General features: G+C 26.9%; 8 protein-coding genes across 9 annotated transcripts; 3 read left to right on the top strand and 5 right to left on the bottom strand.

Moving 5' to 3' along the window:
- Nucleotides 1–2,514: 2,514 nt before the first annotated feature.
- Nucleotides 2,515–3,437, top strand: OCT59_006995 (uncharacterized protein; the record flags this gene model as incomplete). The annotated part of the gene is made up of 5 exons (XM_066141249.1): nt 2,515–2,546; nt 2,745–2,774; nt 2,861–3,034; nt 3,289–3,319; nt 3,405–3,437. The coding sequence occupies 5 exons, from the start codon at nt 2,515–2,517 to the stop codon at nt 3,435–3,437; spliced, it is 300 nt and encodes a 99-aa protein (XP_065998440.1).
- Nucleotides 3,438–4,565: 1,128 nt separating this feature from the next.
- Nucleotides 4,566–7,127, top strand: OCT59_006996 (uncharacterized protein; the record flags this gene model as incomplete). Its single annotated transcript, XM_025308624.2, has 4 exons — nt 4,566–5,858; nt 5,946–6,181; nt 6,283–6,440; nt 6,508–7,127. The coding sequence occupies 4 exons, from the start codon at nt 4,566–4,568 to the stop codon at nt 7,125–7,127; spliced, it is 2,307 nt and encodes a 768-aa protein (XP_025187707.2).
- A 549-nt stretch (nt 7,128–7,676) lies between these two features.
- OCT59_006997 (uncharacterized protein) lies at nt 7,677–8,403 on the bottom strand (the record flags this gene model as incomplete). Its single annotated transcript, XM_066141367.1, has 4 exons — nt 7,677–7,744; nt 7,823–7,831; nt 7,930–8,069; nt 8,204–8,403. The coding sequence occupies 4 exons, from the start codon at nt 8,401–8,403 to the stop codon at nt 7,677–7,679; spliced, it is 417 nt and encodes a 138-aa protein (XP_065998441.1).
- A 2,148-nt stretch (nt 8,404–10,551) lies between these two features.
- Nucleotides 10,552–11,798, bottom strand: OCT59_006998 (uncharacterized protein). Its single transcript, XM_066141446.1, has one exon. It carries the CDS (start codon nt 11,658–11,660, stop codon nt 10,596–10,598), a length of 1,065 nt encoding a protein of 354 aa, XP_065998442.1. The 5' UTR covers nt 11,661–11,798; the 3' UTR covers nt 10,552–10,595.
- A 2,281-nt stretch (nt 11,799–14,079) lies between these two features.
- OCT59_006999 (uncharacterized protein) lies at nt 14,080–15,442 on the top strand (the record flags this gene model as incomplete). Of its 2 annotated transcripts, none has more annotated exons than XM_025331449.2 (2): nt 14,080–14,484; nt 14,552–15,442. In XM_025331449.2, 2 exons carry the CDS (start codon nt 14,080–14,082, stop codon nt 15,440–15,442), a joined length of 1,296 nt encoding a protein of 431 aa, XP_025187708.2. The 2 variants fall into 2 exon arrangements, with proteins under 2 accessions (XP_025187708.2, XP_065998443.1); XM_066141527.1 differs by having other exon boundaries at nt 14,318–14,356.
- A 1,869-nt stretch (nt 15,443–17,311) lies between these two features.
- OCT59_007000 (uncharacterized protein) lies at nt 17,312–17,815 on the bottom strand (the record flags this gene model as incomplete). Its single annotated transcript, XM_025324162.1, has 1 exon — nt 17,312–17,815. One exon carries the CDS (start codon nt 17,813–17,815, stop codon nt 17,312–17,314), a length of 504 nt encoding a protein of 167 aa, XP_025187709.1.
- Nucleotides 17,816–20,037: 2,222 nt separating this feature from the next.
- OCT59_007001 (uncharacterized protein) lies at nt 20,038–20,675 on the bottom strand (the record flags this gene model as incomplete). Its single annotated transcript, XM_025331450.2, has 4 exons — nt 20,038–20,174; nt 20,273–20,294; nt 20,369–20,533; nt 20,601–20,675. The coding sequence occupies 4 exons, from the start codon at nt 20,673–20,675 to the stop codon at nt 20,038–20,040; spliced, it is 399 nt and encodes a 132-aa protein (XP_025187710.2).
- A 758-nt stretch (nt 20,676–21,433) lies between these two features.
- OCT59_007002 (uncharacterized protein) lies at nt 21,434–21,910 on the bottom strand (the record flags this gene model as incomplete). The annotated part of the gene is made up of 1 exon (XM_066141717.1): nt 21,434–21,910. The coding sequence occupies one exon, from the start codon at nt 21,908–21,910 to the stop codon at nt 21,434–21,436; it is 477 nt and encodes a 158-aa protein (XP_065998444.1).
- Between the last annotated feature and the right edge of the window lie 218 nt (nt 21,911–22,128).

Consider the following 22,128-nt stretch of genomic DNA (forward strand, 5'->3'; position numbering starts at 1 on the left):
TAGATTAATAATTTTTTAATTATATTTTAAATTAATTCAAAATTTTCGAAATTGTATTTAACAAATTAACTAGGCAACTTTTTGATTCTTGATTGCCGGATATCACTAAAGCGAGACCATTTCCAAAGCAATAGTGAGTAAACTATTTTGAAATGCTACCGAATGTAATTATCCCCACAAAAAATTTTATCCAAATTTTCGTGGTGGTTGATTGAGAATTCTCTCCAACCATACTAATGATGTTTTTTTTAACTGCTAGATTTTCCCTCTGCAATGTCAACTAAGAATCATAATAATAAGTTATGGATCGATGGATACGATGCTCCATACTGCCCTTATTAGCGTCGGTACCCTAGATCTTGCACAATAAGGGATGCTGTCATGGTCCTTTTGGATATCAAACATGTACTGTACAGACATAAGCTAACCCTCATCCAGGATAATGGAGGGTGTATAAGCTATAGGCTGTTATGCAGTATTGTAGTTCACCCTACCAACCTTTATGTGAAAAGGTCATTGCACGGTCAAGAAGAGTTAAAGTATATTATGTTTTATGTAAATTATTTGGTATCACACAAAGTTAACACACAAAGTTTTAGCAACAAAGCCAATTTCTTCATCTTCAACTTTACAATGTATGTACAAACCACATTCGTTATAATAAGAATTTGATAATTTTTATTACAACTAGATAAAGAAGCTATGACAGAGTGAACGAAATTCTTTAATAAATTTTAATGAATCATCATTTGATTTCATTTTGATTGTAATTTTCTTTTAACATGATTTTTAAAAAATTAAGAAAGTATTATTTTTTTTTAATAGGTTATTAAGTTCATCTAATGAAGTAACATTCTTTAATTTATTATTATAGTGAGATCGATCATCATTTTCTTAAATTTTTAAAAATATACATAATTGAATTCATTCGGATAATTAATTCGGAAATTCATTCTTTTAAAAAAAAAAGCTATGAAAGGTAAAAGAATTAGCAGATAACCAAATGGCGTGATGACGCAGAAATTAATCAACTATCAATATTATCAAAAACATACCACTACACCAGTTTCACCTCGAACAGTTTAAATTACATATAATATTAACCTGATTCGTTACCTAGTAACTTTATATGAGGGAGTAATTGGTAAACTTATGAAACTTAATGAAAGCAAGCAAAAATACGCCCAATATTACCCACAACTTCAACAACTATTCCGCAAGGACCGGTTGTCTTGAAACACACAGGATCAGGTGGATCAGATGCTTAATAAACATGCACACAGATTTTTTGAGAAATAAAATTTCAATGACGTGAATCTATCATTAATTAAATGAGATTTTATATTCTTAGAAAATTTTAAATGACTAAATGACCGTTAAATTTAATAAATTCGTCAATCTATAAATATTCCATAGTAAAAAAATAAGGGTTTTATTTTTATCGCACCTGCGATATATCGCACCATATAAAAGTCAAAACCAGCATTATAAACCCTTTTAGTATACTAAGTAAAATTTAAAGCAGACAGAAATACGTATACTATAATATGTGTTACAATAGTCAATAGGTACATAAAGGCCAAAAATGTAAAAAAATTGAGAATTAGAAAATCTGGCAAGATCGCCAAAAAATCCAAAAAATAATATAAAAACGCGTTCATTGTTAATGAAAAAAAGTTACGAAGTAAAATAAAGTACATAACTTACTTCATCAATTTCTTCTATTTTTCGTTATGACAAATAAATTGAAGAATGTCATTTCCAATAATATATGTATTAAGAGGAAAAAATAGCTAAAAAAAGTTTTAAAAAGTTTTTGTACCACAAGATGTACATGCCCGATTTTAATATAAATAAGGGGGCTTTTTTCCCTTTTTTATAAATAAATTTTCTTTCTTTTTTTTTATATTTTTTCTATAATTTATTTTTAAAAGTTATGTTAAGATACGTATGTGACATACTGTACGTTTAACCTTACAATAAGTGTAAACGGGTTAGAGGTCAGAGAGGCTTTTTTCGTGGTATTATTTTTTTTTTGCCGTTGATTTATCTGTTATCACCTGAAGATCATATATTACGTAACTATTTTTTTATTTTGTGTACTAAATTTTTTTTCTTTTAAAAAAAGGATTCACTGAATGAACATGCTGTAATATTCTGGAGAATCACGTTAAGTTGACGAAATTGATTATTTGAGTATCGAGTAATGGTTAGGAATGAGAGGTTCGAAATTTAAAATTTTCTTATTTAATTAATAAAATTGTCTTTACAAAATATCATTTTAAAAGTTGGGGTTGGTTTGTACACTAGATGAATCCAACGAATTTATAGCAAAGTAAAGGAAGACATTTAAAATTACTGTTATCGGTGATTTTTGTAAACCAATTAATATGAAGTCTCAGGTAAAGAGTAGAGTTTATCTTTTATAATTTACTTTATAGAAATTAAATTTTTTTTTTTTGTTTAAGAAAACGAGAATCAAGAAACAATAAATAAATATCACGTTTGTGTTACATGATCATATGGTGCAGATATTCCATCAATAGGTAAGTTAACTTTTTGAAAGCGTATATAGTAATTATACAGGCAATATCTCTTTTTTTTATTTTTTGGAAATTTTTTTTAGCAATCTGAGAGAAAATTATACAAATATTCAAAACATCCTTATTGATTTTTTTTTTCGTTAAATATTATGGATTTTTTTCTAATAGAATAATTTTATTATATTTTTCTTATTTTTCTAGGATAGATCTATTAGAAGAAACAAATTTTATGTCAGTAATGCTATACCTGAATCCATTCGTAGCAGAAACTTTGATGAGATTAATTTTCTTTTAATATTGACACTTTTATTTAAAAGAGATTTGATCCTAATATTAATTAATGGAGAACAGACGGAAAGTTCTAGTCGGAGCTCAACTCCAAACAGTTATCGAAAGATCGAACCAGAAATTATGCGCAGATTAATGAATGATGGTAAGGTCAACAACACTGGAATCGATATGAAAGGACTTGAATTGGCGCCAACCGGCCAGTGATTATGATTATTTTTTGCTTAATTACGATGTTGAGGAAGAACATCGGTATGGGGAATCTTCAACGACTGGAATAATAAGAGGAGCTTTACGACAAAATGAAAACCGGAATAACGACCATAGTTGATTGAGTATTTAGATGCCGTAACCCTTAATTACGCAAATCGGCCGATATGAATCGATAAAGAAAATAATGAAATCAAAAACCCATTTACTGTGATTGTAAAAAAAAATAATTTTATTGTATTTTTAGGGACAACCACCATTTAAAATTCACACGCGAAGTAAGAATTACTTATATTTTGTGTTTTCAAAAATATTTTAAATTGATTAAATATTTAAATATTTTGTTTTATGAATTTCCTACAGATTCAACGTATTATCTTGAAGAAATTGTATTAGTATACTCTTTCAAAACGTTTTAATATACAGTATATTCACCATGTAGTTTATGTCCATTCTATCTGAACTTTATAATATGTAAATTTAGTTGACTGTTTAACATTTTATTATTTTTTGTTATGTGTAAATATTGAAATACGCTATCATGATTTTTATCCAAAAGTTGAGATCATAACGAATTAAATTTCATAGTTATTATTTTGTATCAATAATAATTATAATAATTCCTGTTTAAAATGTTAAAATGTTCATTATGTTTTATAATAAGTCGAGTCGTAAAAGAATTAACCATTTCCAAGTTATATAAAAGACCGTATAACGAAGAATCTAATTCCGAACATTTTTCTTGTTGGATGATGCTAACACTTGAAATTTAACAAATAAATATATGGAAAAAATTTAAAAATTTTTGTAGAGAAAAAACCATCAACGTCACGATTTTCGCATTTCTATTAATATTTTTTTTGTGTTCAAAAAAGGAAAACTGGATTTTGCACATATTGTAAATCTTATCATAAATCTTTTTTAAGTATATCCTTTTAGGCGGAGATTTTTTCGTGCTTAATAATGTCCGATATGACTATTGAAGACCCAATTAAAAAAAGTGCTTTTTAACATACTGTACATGCGTAAAAATTTTCCCGTGGTATAATATAATATCCAAAGAATCTTTGTAAAAAATTTCGTTCCTTTTATCCTTTGTAATATATAGTAAAAATCTTCATCTTATATAAAACGAAATTAATTACCATATATTGTATATATTGAATATATTGAATGAAAGAATTCTTAATAACATAATGAAAATTTAATTTTCTATACGGAAATGTTATTATGTATACTAGAATGTTCCATCCGTTAGATCATTTTCCTTTTTGAGGATACAGGAATATCATTTTTTCTAGATTAGACGCAGAGAAAAAAAAACACTTATCCATATTAAGAAATACATGAATGTAAATATGTAATGCATTGCATTTTTAAAACTCCGAGAATTTTTTTAAAAAAAAAACCAAAAAATTCTTTTTCTTTTCTTTTTTTTTGTTTTATAACTTTTTATTCACTTCATTTTTGCTTCCCCAAAAAAAAAACTTTTTTTTTCTAAAAAAAAAAAAAGAGATAAAAAATATGATTAATATTAATTTTAATAAAGGTAAAAAAAGACAAACCAATGATGATGAATTAAAAGAAAGAGAATCAAAGAATCCTCGTATTGAAATTAATGATGAAGATTCAACAATGATTATAGATAATAATTCGAATTCTTATTATAATGATATTTTAGCAAATCCTCAATATTATTCACAAGAAAGAAATTCTTTAAGTTATAAAACATCACAAGAAGAAAATGAATTATCAAATGATTTAAATAGATTAGAAATTGATAAAGTTCAAGTATTAAATGTAGCACGTACAGTAATAGAAGGAACTTCTAGTGTTGCAAAAAATTTTGCAACTTTTGCACCATTTATTAATTCATTTCTTGATATAGGAAAAGAAATTATTGCATTATATGAAAAAGCTGAACATAATAAAGAATTATGTGGTTTTTTATTAAAAAGATGTAATTTTGCTATGGCGGAAGTACAAGATTTAGTTATTAGAAAAACTGAATATTCAGATTTTTTTTCAAAACAAGAAAATTTAAGTTTATTTAAAGGATTTATTGATTGTATGAAAAAAATTAAAAAATTTATAGCAGATGTTAGTCAATTTAATAAACTTAAAAAATTTTTATATGCAAATAGTATAGAAGAGAATTGTACTAGACTTGAACAAGAATTTGAAGGTTATATGAATAGTTTAAATTTTTCTTTTGCTTTAAGAGCAAGAAATGAATTTGCAACAATGAAATATGATATGAAACAAATTAAAGATTTATTATTTTGTGTATATGGAGTTTCTGATGATAAACAAACTCAACAAAATTATTTTGATGGAATGGATTTAGTTGTTGAAAGAAATAAAGAATTTCAAAATCAAAATAAACAAAGAAAATTATTAGATTCATCTGAAGTAGAAGAAAGTGAACCTTTACTTGATGGTACTCAATATCGTAAAACTAATGTTTATCCATCAAAAAGAATTGGAAAACGTACTTCACTTGATAATTGTGATGAATTTTGTTTTAAAGAATTTTCAAATAGTTCTTCACCTTCAGGAAAATTTAGTAATGAACAAACTCAAATTGAAATTAGAAGACAAGTTAATATTCTTAAAGAATTAAAAAATTCTGATCATATTATTAGATTTTATGGTGTGGCAAAAGAAGATAAAAAATATTATTTAGTTACTGAATGGATGGAATATGGTAATTTACATGAATATTATACGAATTATAGAGATAGTATTAATTTAGAGATTAAAATCAAATTTGCTTTGGATATTTGTCGTGGCGTCGCTTATCTTCATGGATGTAAAGTAAGTTGATATTAATTTCATTAAAAGAAACAAGAAATTTTTATTTTTTAAGAAAAACAAAAATTAATCTTTTTTCGTTGGAATTAGATTCTTCATCACGATATTCAATCAGCAAATATTCTAGTTAATGAACTTCGTAAAGTTAAAATAGCAAATTTTGGTTTAAGTAAAAAATTTTCCGATATCACAAGAAATATTACTCATAATTTGGAAAATATAAGATATATGGCTCCAGAAAAATTATTATTAGATAATAACGAAAATAATAATAATGATAATAAAAAAAAGAAAGTTCCTTACGATCCTAAATGTGAAATTTACAGGTAAAAAAAATTGCTTTGTTTTTTTTACGTAAAATTTTTTATTTTTTTTACGTAAAAACTTTTTTTTAAATGTAAAATAACTAAATTCGATTTCTTTATAGTGTTGGAGCATTATTGTGGGAAATCGCTGAATTAAAAAAACCTCATTCTGATATTAGCTCAGAATTAATCGTTAGTATTAGAAAACGTGTCAAGGAAAATTATGTGTTACCATTTTCAAGTGATGTGCCTTTTGAATGGAAATCAGTAGTATCAAGAGGTAAAGTAGAATATTCACATTTTTTATTTTCTTAACGTTAAATATTAAATTTCTTCTTTTTTTCTAGCTACGGAGTATGAACCAGAATGGCGTATTAAGATATCGGATATTTGTATTGAACTTTACAGATTACATAAAAAATATTCAAGTCAAAATTCTATGCCTCCTTTATCTCCTACACCTACTGCTGTTACGATTCCTTCAGTCGAAGAAGCAGTTCGGGAACATAAATCTCCAAATGGGAATAAACGATTGGCGTGGCAAAGTTTTTCTTATCATTCAGAAACTGATATTGAAGCAAAATATTGGTACGGATATTATTATTATCATGAAGAAATTCCTGAATTACAACGTATTAGTAAAGAAGAAAGAATTAGAATCGCTATAAATATATTTAAAGAAACTGCTGATAAAGGAAATCCTTCGGCTCAATTAAGATATGGAATGTGTTTATGGAAAGGTGAAGGTGTTGCTATAGATTCTCATGAAGCTCTTAAATATTTAAAGTTGGCAGCTAATCAAGGAAATTCTGCTGCTATGTATATTATTGGAAAAGCTTATTGGAATGGTGGTAATGATATTGAACAAGATAAAGTACAAGGCGCTGAATATTTAAAAATAGCAGCTAATAATGATCATCCTACAGCTAAAAAAATGTGTTTGGAAAATAATATTTATTATTTATAAATTTTAGTTTTGCCTTTTTTGTATGAATTACTATTTTTTATTTACATTGACACTTATTTATGTAGTGGTATAAGAAGTAAAATTGTCGAACAATAAATAATATGATTCTTAAATATTACAAAGTACATATAGATTTATAAGTCTTAAAGTGAAGCTATATATTGTAGATTTTATAGAAATAAATAAAGATACAAATACTGAACAAAATACTATAAGTCTTTTTTTTCCAGAATATAAAAAATATTCTATTTCTTCTTATCATAGTTGAAATCTAATTAAATGAGGAGATTGACGCGGAATTAATCACGCGTTACAAACATATGTTAAAAAAGTTTAATGTATATTTCTTAAATTTAAGAGTAAGTAAACGCCACCAGGCATGATTATTCCACTTGAAATTTAAATATGTTGAAATGGTGGATTCGATGATATCTATTCAGCTCTTTGGATGGAAGGACCTAGTTGGATCTGGGATTAAGACGCACATGAATGGACTCGAGGTAGCCAATGCGTACTGCTTTGAAACGTCTTGATGATTCACAAAGTATTTCAAATTACCACATTTAATTCCTTCGACATGTTTTTGTTAGGACGTTTTATGGTTGAACAATTTACGCCTGAAGTTGAAGAAATCATTATTAAACCATACATAGTATACATATTATTCATGATGATTTAGGAAAAAAAATTCTTACCCGTCTCGCCTATTTCCGATTAGCGGTAACGAGATAATGAATGATGTAAGCGATCTGCTGACAACTTTAAGCCGCTCCTCGTATTTTGTTATTCGATCGTCTTTGACTTTTGGCGGCACTATATTCTTTGGAAGGTATTTTCGGACGAATATGCTTATCTTTGACAGCAGAGCTTTCGTCTGAAAATTTTTGAACAAGTCCATAAGAATCCACTATGGTGATGTCTTTGCGGGAATTAGCGGGAAATCTTTGTAAATGAGATGAGATCAACATACGGTAGAACGAACCATCAGGTTATTTTTGTTTGTGTTTTTGTGATACAGCAAATGAAAGCTATTCTACTAATAAAATTTTTTAAGATAAGATGGAAAATTTATATACAGATCATTACGTTCCGTACGTTCTAACGATATAAATAAGAGCTTGAAATGTTTTGGTGAATTATCAAGGAGTTTTAAAACAATGTTCATTGGCCCGACATGAGTCCATTCACACGTGACATTATCCAATGTCCAACTTAGGTTCTTCATCCAAAGAGCCGAATAGAGACTTTGAATTCTCCATACAACATATTTAACCATTTCGAATTTATCAAGAGTGACATTGTGGAATAAATATGTAAATCTTTAAGGTAAGCACTACTCCAAAAAGGAAAGGTTGTATTTAATAAGGAACGTTATTTGTTATCAAAACTTTGGGAATTTTTGAAATAGAATTTTTGGAGTCATCGATCAAATGATTATCGTATGTTCAAAATAAATCATAAAACATAATGTATCTTAATTTATCTTAATTGAAAGAAGTATTAATAAAAATGCTTTATTAGAGCAGAAATATTCATAATTATCGAAATTATTACATTTTAAATGTAAAAAGGGAATGTAAAATAGGAATTTGAATTTCTTATAAGAAAAAAAAAAAGAAAAAATAATTTTTTAAAAAAATCAAACATATTTATATAAAATGTAAGGTGTCGTGGGCTCGTGGCTTCTTTACTGATAAATAATTCCAAAATTCTCAATTAAGAATGCAATCAACGCCAAGTTAAAAACCTTCCGAAAAAGTTTTTATTAAGAAATCTAGATTTTAATAGGATAATTTTTTTGTAACTTGTTATTTCTTGTATAATTTATTCTTGATTTATAATTTATTCGATTTTTTTTGGACGATCAGATTTTAGTCTCTTCGAAAGTTCGATCATGTTATCATATGATTAAATTTTTTTGCCAGATTTTTAACATGATTTTTGATATTTTTGATATTTTTGCATGTACTTTTACGTCATTTAAGATATAAAATTTTTAAAATAGGAGAAGTCATAAGTATAAAAACGCTTTTAATTTGATCAAAATCTTTTAAGCCACATCTCTTCTTCTATTTTTACTATATTAGTCTAAACCAAAAAAAATGCAAGTTTGATTTTGATTAATAATTTTATTTATTTGAAAATGACAATATTTTAAGGTTAGAATCTTTTCATTTTTAAACCTAAAAAAAATAATAAATAAAAAAAAAATAAAAAAATCAATATTTCATCTAATAATTTTTTGATTGGTTATTCTTGTCACGTTATGCATTACCATATTTGATCACACAAAAGGGTATTATTTTATTATTTTATTACACAATAAACCTCTAAAGTATATTTATTCGTACTATTAAAAAAAATGTAAACATTAAATTATTGATTTATGAACTTTTACAAGTTTTTTACCCCGCTAGTAACCCACTTTTTAGTAACCCCACTTTCTTCTTATCTGTTAAATAAAGTTAATTCAAATTACTTCTGATGACAAATGACGCCATCACATAACTACATAACTGGTAGTTCAATTAGATGAATTTTATATAAAACCTGTTATTCTTTTCTCGGATATTTATATTTTGTTCTGGTATTCTTAATTCTTTGTCAATCGATCAAGCGATAACCATATGATTACGATTAAAAAAAATTATCAGGTTAATTAACCGGTCATAAATTTGTAATAATTCCCAAAATTAATAATATAAAATTCGGTAATTCAGGCCAAATATTTAATTTTGATCCGAATTAGGTTTAACAGGTTTTTATAATGTTTATCAATCAATCAACCATAAATCCAAGCCACATGGGTACCGGTTACCGGTTATTCAGGTTTTTTACTAAAGTAACCTGGAATTTATAACTCATAATATTTTGTGGTTAGTATTAACCGTATTGTGTGGGAAAATATTCTTGGGCTAAAAATAAGTTATATTGAACTTTTCTATTTATAGAATTTATTTATTCATCTTACAGATGTGACGCTGTAACACACATTTAATTTTATTCTCTAATAAGTATTTATTATGTCTGCGAATAGTAAGACTAATCTTATAACAATATAATAATGAATCATAAATGATTAGCGCCCATGATCAAAAGTCCAGAAAAAAAGTTAGAAGGACGTATAATGTATATCATGTTTAAATATAGTTATATTAGATTGTCTAAATTATTTGAAAATTTCCTTAGCTATGATTTAACACTAAATTTAGATTAATAATTTCATAAATGGTGGCAATATACAAAGTTAGTTCCTATTTACTTACTTATCGGTATAAATTTGAAAATATTCTTTATTGATATTATTTAGTAATCTTAATATAAACCTTAGGCATAATGTCAATTTAAAGCGATATTTATAAGATTGAATGAAAAAAATAATTTAAAAAATTTAAAACTTATATTCCCGTAAAAGTTCTTATATAAAAATCTTAAAAAATCATATTGAATCTTTCGTTCTTTTTTTTTTTACAAGTACATTATGTTTTTTATAATTGAATCCTTTAAACCTATTCGTTTACTAATTATTGTTAGAATAACTAGTAAAAGTTGAATATTCAAAATGTAAACAAGAGGTTTTTTTGATGATGGTACATATAAAATGATTGGTACGTATACAATCAATGGTATGATTAGTCCTATGAAACTTAGACTAATTATTTGTTGTCGTGTAAATTCACAAGCGATTAGAAACTTTATCATAATTGGAAGTGTACCGATCACTACGAGGATAAGTATGAAAACCATCAAGACTTTTAAATTTCCCTTAGAGACCAAACCATATTTCCAAACATTTAATAAAATTACAAGTGGTATAATTATACCAATCCAAATGAAAAAAACTACTGAAAATCTCCGCGTGTCATTCTTAATATAATTGTACAATGCAAGGTTTGTAAGTGTTACCAAACAAACGAATAACGGTAATGCTGATAACGCAAATACGACCCATCTCCAACCAGTAAAGTATCGATTAAGAATGATCTCAGTTATTGATGATGGATTATAAAAGCACCAAAAAATGTTATTTGGTCCATGATCATTGAGAAACTTATTTGCATCATCTATTGATTTGAAATTTTGTGTATATGTTGAATTTTTATTTTGCTGACCAACATTATACATTACATTTAATATAATATCGTAGCATGTATCACAATTCATTTGACATTTTTGTTGTTTGACATACTTGCAATAAAGACATTTGTGATTATAACATTCGTCGTAAGCTACGTAACAAAGTGCATCAGATCCCGATTTTGGACAAAGACTACTATTCTGGCTACATCCGATTGGTGATAATGATAATGTTTGAGGTATTAATGTTTCACATTTTGGAAGTCCTGATGGGGCTTTTTCACAAGTGCAGTCTATATCGCAACAATATTTAGTGATAGTTTTAGAAGATTGACTTTGACATATTGTAGGAGTATATTTAGATCTTTTAATTTCAGGATAATTAACACCAAAGAATACGCCAAAAAATATCGCGAGAGAGATTATTATAATTTTTATTAAGCAAGATTTGCTCATTTTCTCTTTTTGTTAAATTGAAAATGATCGTGTTGATTTTTATGTGAGTATGAATTCTGGATATATATAAGTCTTTCGTATATTTAATCTAATTGATATTTCTGACACGTATATTCTTTATTTCATAAGTTAAGACTTTGGAAGTAGAAACGAACAACTTGTTGTATAAAGTATATATATACGAAAAAGAAAAAAAAACGAACAACTTGTATAAAGTATATATACGAAAAAGAAAAAAAAATTTTTTAAAGAGAACGGAATCTACGAAAATCCACAAAGTACAATCTAGTCAGTATATTGTATATTAGGACTTCCATTCCATTCCAATTTCGGAGTTTAAATAAAAAAAATAATAATAGAAGTCGGCCTAAGAATTCTTTAGGAAATTAAAGAAAAAAACTGATGAAGCCACTTTATGTCGATCTTTACTGTTTTTCGCTATTGTATTCCTCATACTGCAAGAGCATGCATTATTAAATTTCCGATTAGAAGTAACGCATGGACTGGTACTGTACGGTTCATTTCAATCCTAGAATATAAATTTAGAAAAAAAAGGTAGAATGTTACCATATAATCATTGTTCTTCTAATTCTAATTCTTTTGAAGAAATTTTTTATCAGTTTCAAGTAGAATTTAAAATAGATTAATTTCCCGGTTACATAAAAAAAATGATCGGAGTGTACCACTAATAAATTGTCCGTGTCTGAAAAAAAAAAAATAAACAAACATTTTAATTTCCTTATTTTATGAAAATAGAATTTCTAGAATGTGTTATTAAAAAATTTCTATCCTATTCTAATTCGAAATTAATAATAGAAATTATTGAAATTATTTGCCACGAAGTAGATGAACTGTGATATTGTGATATGTAATAGTTATTTCACGGGCATCAATGATTTTCACGGCTGCGCCGTGAAAATCATGATATTCCACATTACCGGACATATTCCGCATATTCATGTGTTTTTTTTATTCCGCGTAATCTCTCAATTCGGAATAATACAATTCAAATAGTATTAATGTACAGTAATTACCAAATATTTAAATAAACATTTATATACCACTAGTTTAGAGTGGCGTTTATTTGGTCCTATTAAACTTTTAGTTTAATTGAACGTACAGAAGATTCGAAATATAGAGGCGTGACAGGCAAACCCCGTTTTCAGGATCATCGGCCGATTATACTCCAAGTTATAGCCGATACATATTTTGCGCCTATTACTTCATGCATTTAGGATTGATACTTTTTTTGCTTTTAACAATATTTTCGTCGGTTTAAGTATTTAAAATTTTAACATTATTAAATTTTTATTGTTAAACTTTAATTTGGTAAAAAAACTTTTTTAAAATAAAATAAATAAAATGTAATTTGCTTATAATAAATCTATTTTATTTCGTATTTTATTTTTTACAAGTATCTAAAAAAAAAAATTCAAAAAGCATGTAATGATACTTAATTTTTTTGATTTTCAGGTTTTAATTTTTTTTTTTTCAAAAAATTTAAAATTCATATGAAAATTTTAATTTTAAAAAATTCTTACCAGTATAGTATTAAATAATATACAAAAAAATTTTTTTTTTACAGCTGTTTTCATAAGTTGCGAGGACGCAAAATCATATGCTTAGAGACACTCGGGACATTCGGCAATATTCGATAAAACTCAGAATAAGGATCGTTAGATTCGGATCACTAATTTTAAAGTAACCTCTACTGAGTTACTTTCGTCAAGAGACAATAATCCCGAGTGTCCTGCAACTTATGAAAACAACTGTAGCAAATACTGATCCGGATATGAGAACTAATATTATTACTTTGTGTCGCCTAGTAATTTATGTCGATTAGGAGAATTTTTTTTAGAGAAATTCAGAAAATTTCATCAAATGTTTACATTGATTTAAATATTATATTTAGAGCAATAATCGTCGATGATTTTTTTTTGTTATAAAACTTTTGTGTATCGGAAATTCCTATCAAACACTATTAATAGTCATTAAAATTATTTCATTGGTTTCAGAAATATTGCCGAAATCTGACAATCCGCGGATTTCGTCTGGAGGTCCAAAGTATGTTGTAACACTCCTGTTGATATACAAGATATGCAGAAACGTGAACTTTTTGGATTGACTGATTGGTTATACATAAAAAAAATATGTTTATATTTACTATTTGTTTGTTACTCCTTCGTTTTTCCTGTCTTCATATTAAAAAATATTTATACTAGTTACTGTTCGTTATCTCTTTAATTTTGTTTTCACAATTTAATTCGGTCAAATTATTATTTTTACAAACAATTCTTCAGCAGTTTCAATAAATAAGAATTATAATTTTCTCTTTAATTCGTATAACAGTTTCTAGTAAGGAATGATAACGTTACTTCACTGATTTAAAAAACATTTTCAGGAAAAAAAAATTGACAAAATGGAAAACATAGAAGACAATATGGAAAATATGAAAGATGATATAGAAAATAGTTGTACAAGTTCTAGATGCCCAGAATGTGGTAATAAATTTTACTACTATTGTAAGCCATGCAACTTTGCACATTTCAATAAAATTGATAAATTGATTCAAAATTCACAGCCCAATGCAAATTATCGATATAAATTAATTAAGTGGATTGAATATTCAAATCTTAAAAATATTGAATTTGTTGCTCATGGTGGGTTTGGAAGTGTATATAAAGCTATTTGGAAAGGTGATCCAATTGAAGAAGAACCTTATTCGAATATCAACAAATCTAAAGTGTATCGGAATTGCAACAAGAAAGTGGCAATAAAAAAATTCCGAAATGCGACTAGTATTAGCTCAGAATTTTTGAATGAGGTATACAATTTAAATAGTTATTTTATGAATAAAATGAATATTCACATAATCTAGTATTATATTGCAGGTCAGAAATAATTTGGAGTTAAATTACGGGTATTGTAATTTAATTTATGGTGTAACTCGTGATCCTCAAAATGGAGAATTTGCTATTGTTATTGAATTCCAAAATGATGGCAATATTAGGGAACTGGTTAAAAAAAGTCACAGTATCCTGAATTGGAAGTTGATTGTTTTTATACTTATTGGAATCAGTAATGGATTGTGCGCTGTTCATAGTAAAAATTATCACCATAGAGATTTCCACAGTGGTAACATTTTGAATAGTACTTACGGTGGTCGTATTTATTCAGTGATTTCAGATTTTGGCTTGTGTTGTCCTGCAAATCAAAATTCAGTAGATAAGACATTATATGGCGTTTTACCATTTGTCGCTCCAGAAGTTTTACGTGGTGGAGAGTTTACCAAAGCAGCAGACATTTATGGATTTGGAATGCTGATGTCGGAATTGATCAGTGGCGAAGCACCTTTTATTGATAGAGATTATGACTTGCATTTAGCACTGGATATTTGCAAAGGAGAACGTCCACCAATTCCAGAATATACACCTGAACCATATGCTGCTTTGATGAAACGTTGCTGGGATCCTATTCCTACCAATCGTCCATCAGTTTATGAGTTGGGTGAGAAAATTGCAATATGGTGTGATATTATACATGAACTTAGTCATTCCCGGGTGGCAATGAAGCAAGAAATTGAAAAAGAGTTTAGCCGAGAACGGGAGGACAGATGGAAAGCACGATTAGCAGAATTGGCTACAAAACCATTTTCTCTAAAAAAATCACAGAATATGCTTACCAGTAAACAACTTGATTATTCCAAGCAACTCACTCAATTACTTGAAGCCAAGGATGTTGAAATGGAAACTAATGATAATAGTACGTTGTATAATTTATAAATTTTGACAAATAAAATCTATAATCTAACATATATTGCTACTATTAATAGCATACCACACACGACAATTCGACATGTCTCTAAAACTTTTATTGTAAAATTGTAAAGTTATTGAACCAATTAATATTTTCAACATTTGAATTAATTTAGTAAATTTGCATACTTGATCATATATACAGTAGCTTACGAAATGTAAAATACTACATTGGTATAAGTTAATTGATATATCAAATGAGTGATTTCATCTTTTTTACTTTTTTATTCTCGTATAATTATTAATTACCGCTAAGATTATCAACGTAATTACAGTATCTATCGTTAGTAGTATATTATGAGACAATTAACGAGGCGCAACTCATGGTGTAATTAATTTAAGCTGCAATTTAACCAAATCATAGTTAAATTATGGATTAATATAAATTATCTTTTTTTTGATTTTACTTTTATAAAATTATAGTATCTGATAGTAATATAAATAGCTTCAAGCGGTTTAATTTCTTTTTATGAATTTTTTTAACTTACGAGATTTTACTTATTAGAATATTACTACAAATAAAAATTGGATATTTGTAAGCTGCCTTCTATAAATTAAATCAATAAAAATTCATCGAAAAAATTAATTATTATTTTATTTCCATTTTAAGGGTTTTGTTAACGCAAATAGACCCAGAAATATATATACAGGGGTAGGTACACAGATGCGTCGCCATCATAGTGAAATTAGACGGAGTAAAGTTTTGATTTGTGTACAAATTTTAGAATTTTTCATCTATAGTTAGGTCATCAAGATTGCATCAAAATTTTTATATGTAAAAAATTAGTTTGCGTATTTTTGGCCTAAATTTGGCTAATCTTATATATATAATATATTTACTGTACGTACTTATATGATTAAAAAATGGTAAATTCTATTTTTTCACATTAGTATTTGGTTTTATAAATAATATAGAATTAATGTCTGAAATTTTATTTGTAGGATTTTCAATATCAGGTGTCAATTATGCGTACTACTCATATAAAAAGTCTCTGCGTACAGCTCATAGTAAAAAAATTTACCGAATAATCCTTTTGAATTTTTTTCCCGTGAAATTCACACCCGTTATTTTTTACCTAATCCATGTAAAATTCCAAAAATTGTATCGACATTCAATGAATTTCTTCAAAATTGTCACCCGCAAATTTCAAAAATTATTACGATGCGTCTAAGTCACGGGCGCAGTATTATGTGGCGTTTTCGCCACCTGACCCCTATATATATATTTCTGGGTCCTCATGAAACCATGATGTTAAATTAATTATCCAGACAATCACTTGAATCACTTTTAGTATCTTTTTTATAGATTCCAGTTTCGAAATAGTGCAAGAGTTAATACCGTCATCAATGTAATTCATAATAATTAATGATATATTAAAAGTATATTAATAAATAGCAAATTATTTTTAAATCTTATGATGAGACTTTATGCAGTCATTTTTATTGTAAAAAAGAAAATCTAATGAACAAAACGAGGATACCTGTTTATTAAAAATTTATTTCGAAACTAGGAATCACAGTAAAGTTTTCATAGTGAAAGTTGTTCTCTATTTAGAAGTGATATAATGGATATTTGGAAATGTTTATTGCATACTTCTCTATAAAATTGATAGGTTATGATAATAATAAAATTTTTTGATTTCTAATAATAGATGCGAAAAATAATTTTATGAAATCATATAGTGATGATAGGGGATGCTATTGTATAATTACATTTGTTAATTACATTTGTTTATGTTGTTAGTTGTGCCTTTTTTTTTAGAAAATTGTCCAATAATAATACTAATTATTCTAATAAATAATACGTTAAAAACATTTTAAAGGATTAAAAGATATTTAAGTTGACGAATTATTATTATTTTGATTATCAACAACTATTGAACAAAAACCATAATTTTCAAGAAGATGACATTGTAAAAAGTATAAATCAAGTTTTTGATTTAAACTTGTTTCAAGATTTAATTTTTGATGTAAAGATAATAATGATGACTCATTACGTGATGAATTATTTAAAATTTCAACTTCACATGTTTCTTTATTCAATAAATCAACAATCTGAGAATATGTTAATAATCTGCATTTAATATGAAAACTTGCTGTCGAATCAGTTAAACACGAGTAAAAGAATGCGTGATCATAATCACGAGCGTCCGATGAATTTGCTTGAATCCTATCACATGTAATGTGATAAATATTGTTATCATTTAGTGGATTATGAAAAAAATTCAGTTTTATGAGTTGCAAAGATTGTTGATGCTGTGTAGTAGTACTAGATTGTCCATTGATTTCGGAAGAATCACGGGATACATCGGAAATTACATTCTCTCGATCTTGAGACATCGTCGTCGTCGAGAATATGCAGGTCCGTTCGTTGGTAAGAGGGAATTTATCGAATGGTACTGATTCATATTGTAAAAGTAAATGTCAGATTATTATTTGGACTTGTTCGATTTATAATAAAGATTTGGTATGTAAAAAAAAATTTTTAGATTCTATTCAGTGTTGATTTTAGTTTATTATAAAAAAAAATATTTTAATAACGAAATTAGTTAGTTTGTGTCAATTTTTAAAATTTCTTTTTATAAGAATCTAAAAATTTTTTTGTACTTTGACCCATTTGTAAAATATTTATAAATTACCAATTTTTTTTTCCTTTTGAAAATATGTGCCTGAATAAGGATAAAAGTGTAAGGTCTATATATAATTAATTTCAGCTTATCATTACCTAAAATAAGAATTATTTGTGTACTGAGAAATAAAAAAAAAAAATTTCAAAAGTACTTTGTCTAGTCTCCTGTAGAAAGAACTAAAATATTCTAGTAATTTCGAATAGATGATCTGGTTTAATTTATAAGTTTTCCAAGTTTTGAGGCGTTTGAACACGTAAGTTGCCGAACTTCTATTTAGAAAATTTTCTAAGTCACGAGAAACGGAAAATTTTGTTGCCGAGCACGTTTAAAGAAAATAAGTGTACTTTCGCAGTATCTTATTATATTGTGTAAAAAAATCTATCCATTTTTTATATTCCCATCTTTTTTCCATAAAAGGCTCATATTTCCGGAATTAATTACCCTATATCATAGAATTTATCGAATTATTTACCTTTTCTGTGGCTGGATCCGTAGTTACGGAGTTTTTACAGAAATAACGGATAATAATTTTTATAGTGATAATATACATGATTAATAATGCTGAGAAAGTACTAAAGTCTACGTAATCGGCAACAAAATTTACCGAATATTCTGTGGCTAACTGGCTAATGTAAATAAAGAATGTTCGATCGGCAAAATCATTTCATGAATCACGATAAAAATGGAAATTTTAACAAAGCGAAACCTGCATTGACTGCGTTCGAAACTTTAAAATCATATTCATATGAATTATTTAATAAAGATGGCTTTTTTATTAGTCAGCCAGCATTATACTATACTGCGTTAAAAGAATAGAATTTATGGAACAATAAAATAATATGATTACAATAACGCTCACGGTACATAAATGCAAGAATTAAGTTGCTATTGATCTGCGCACACGTTACACAAATCACAAGAAATTCTCTCACGAACGTTTTCCTTATTGATTTTAATCTAATCACGTGTAATGATAGATTACCAAAGTGTCGGTAAATATCTAAAAATATGATCAACAAAAAGAGTGAATAAAAAATTTTGTTTAGGTGAATTTTATGCTTTTGAAGACATTATAGTAGCAATAAATTCAAGTCTTTATATTTTACGAGGCGTCCTTAAACGTACGTGAGTTTAGAAGTTATGCAGCACGTGAAAGCGTTAACGTCTTAACCTACACCCCGGTTCAGGATCATTATCCTAGACCCCGGGGGTTCAGATAAAGCAAGCTAGACCTCCTTCTTTTTTTAGTAAAAAATTAATTACCAAAATTGTACCTTATTTTTTTAAATAAACATTTTTTTATCACGTATAATACTGTACACTTTTCTTACCGACGAAATAAAATATTATTATATTTATACTTAGGATGCTATAACATAAAGATGCCAATTTAAAATGATACGGTATTTCTTTAGTTTCTTCAGAACTCTTTTAAAAGTTAACGAGAGGAGAGTAGAATTTTTTTTAGTTTTTTCTTTGAGAGCAATAACTAACAAGCACATTTGTTGAACCTTTATATTTACAATAAAAGAAGACGAAGTTTTTTTTTTTTTGAGAGCAATGACTAACAAGCACATTTGTTTGAGCCTCTATATTTACAATAAAAGAAGACGAATACTGCTTATTCTTAATGGAACATTTTTCTTTTATATTCAAGAGGTATTTTAAATAAATATTAAAGGAATTTGTGGATTATACTATTTATTTACATACGTTAAATTTCTTAGTGCTGTTGTAAATTTTTGGGATATAACACTTTTAATTAACTTATTCTCTCCTCTTGGGCTGTGAGTTGGTTCCAAAAAGTGTTTTATTTTTTCTTGAGTATTTTTTTATATTAATTATTTACTTGATGTATTTGAAATAAAGAAAATATATTTTGGTAAAATATAATGCATCGATTAAACATAATTACAATATATTAAAGTAAAATTACGTATTACTATCTTTATGAACATAAAATCCAAATTCAACACTATCGTTCATAACATTTTTTGCCATATCCAAAGGAATACCTCCAAGATCCTCTGCAATAAGCCTAATCGCAGTTTCAGGTACCAAAACTTGGACTAAATACTGTGATGAGAATTATGGGGCACAAAGGTTTTCGGTAAATATTTTAGGTTGAACAAACATTTCAATCAAAGTCTTTAAGTAACTTCTAAACCTTTAGGCCCATAATATCCAGGCTAAAAATTGTGAATAAAATTTATTAAAATTAAATTAATAATATTAAACGAAAAAATGATAATTTTAGACTTACTTGAAAAGATTCAAAATAATTGATTTGATATAGTAATGGATGACCCACTTTTGATTTACCTATTTCTTGAATTCTTTTAACTGCATCTACACGAAATTCACTATGACGTTGACCTTTTATAATTTTTAGCAAATCTGACTTCAATTCTGTAATTCGATTAGATAACTTTGCAAAATCTATATATATAATGGATATCCTTTTTCAATCCCACAGGGAATGATTGTTCCTTCACCTTATGAACTAGACAAAACTCATATTGTTCAACTATAGTACGAGCCGATTCTGTTATATAAATTAAGTTAATCATTTTATTAAAGGGATTTTATTTAAAATATTGTAATACTTACTTGTTCCCGTTGAGATATCATTTAAATACTCTGAAACTTTTGATGGTAATAGATTTGGTAAAGTTTCACCACAATAAGGGCATTCAATATTTTTGTCTTGATCATTTTCTTAATTTAATGATTTTTAAATATACTAACCATTAATATAAAGGATCAGATGCATGAACATTTAAAAATACATTTACCTAAATTTAATTTATTAGAAAGAAAATCAGGACTTTACGAAAAGCCCTTCTCTTTGACCTATATGGGGAAGGTTTTTTGATATAATTATATATAAAAAATTATCACATTATACACTATTACCGATATTACATATTACATACTATTAATAGTATATATTAATTGTAATACAAATTTTTTTACTAATTGCAAAATTTATTTTATAAATACTAGTTAATTATGAAATTCATTGTGCAATATTTTGTACAATATATATGTAAATAAAAAATTGTGAAAATATTATAAAAAATTACAAGATTCATCGAAAAATGTATTATAATTACATATTTTAAAATTAGTTAAAAAAAAAAAATTAATATTAAATCACATATTGTCAGAAGTGTCGTACTATATATTTTCAGATACAAAATACCTTGTACAAGGCAATGTTTCAAGTATTGTACAATATATTAAGAAAAAATTAGTGATATTAGCAAAGTAAGTACATCAAGTTAGCACTTATAAAAAATCCCAAACTTCAAAATCTGCAGGTCTATTAACTACGAACAAGAGCAATTTCACAGGCTATTAGTTCAACATTAGGTGGTTGTACATGATGTCCAATTCCAATTTTAATAGCGTATGACGTAGGCAATTCTTTTGGTGCAGTGTATTTCTGCGTTGTAGAAAATGCAGTTCCGGCTTTAGTCGGACAAGTGGCTCCAGGTAATGAACAAATATCCACAACAAGGGGATCTCCTATGGGTTGTTTCACGACATTATCGATGAATGCAATACTAAGAAAATCTCCAGTGACAATGTCTTTTTTCATTGTTCCTTTAATGTCAAACGTTTCTTCTGTTCCAGGAACGACAGGATCAGGTGTCACTGTTACATCGAGTCCCACTACATCTGGTGGCAAACCGGGACATGGTTGAATTTGAATATCTCTTTTTTCAAGTGCAAGTGGTGCTGCATTGACCGCAAAAAGTGTAGCAAATAAAACGAATGTCAAAATAAAAATTCGGCTCATGATTACTTAAATTTTCTTGTAGTTAGATTTTTATTAAAATAAATGTTTTTTATTTATTTTTTTTTCGGATTAAATCAGTTACTTCTTTTATGAGAAAAAAACAACAACCAAAAGATTTACTTTGTTTCATCTTCATTTTTCTTCATATTAATTTTATTAATTTGCAAATCTAGAATCTTAGAATCGATTATCATCATTACTCTACCAACCATGTTAAT

The sequence above is a fragment of the Rhizophagus irregularis genome, chromosome 15 (assembly GCF_026210795.1).
Source record: "Rhizophagus irregularis chromosome 15, complete sequence".
Taxonomy (NCBI): Eukaryota; Fungi; Glomeromycota; class Glomeromycetes; order Glomerales; family Glomeraceae; genus Rhizophagus; species Rhizophagus irregularis.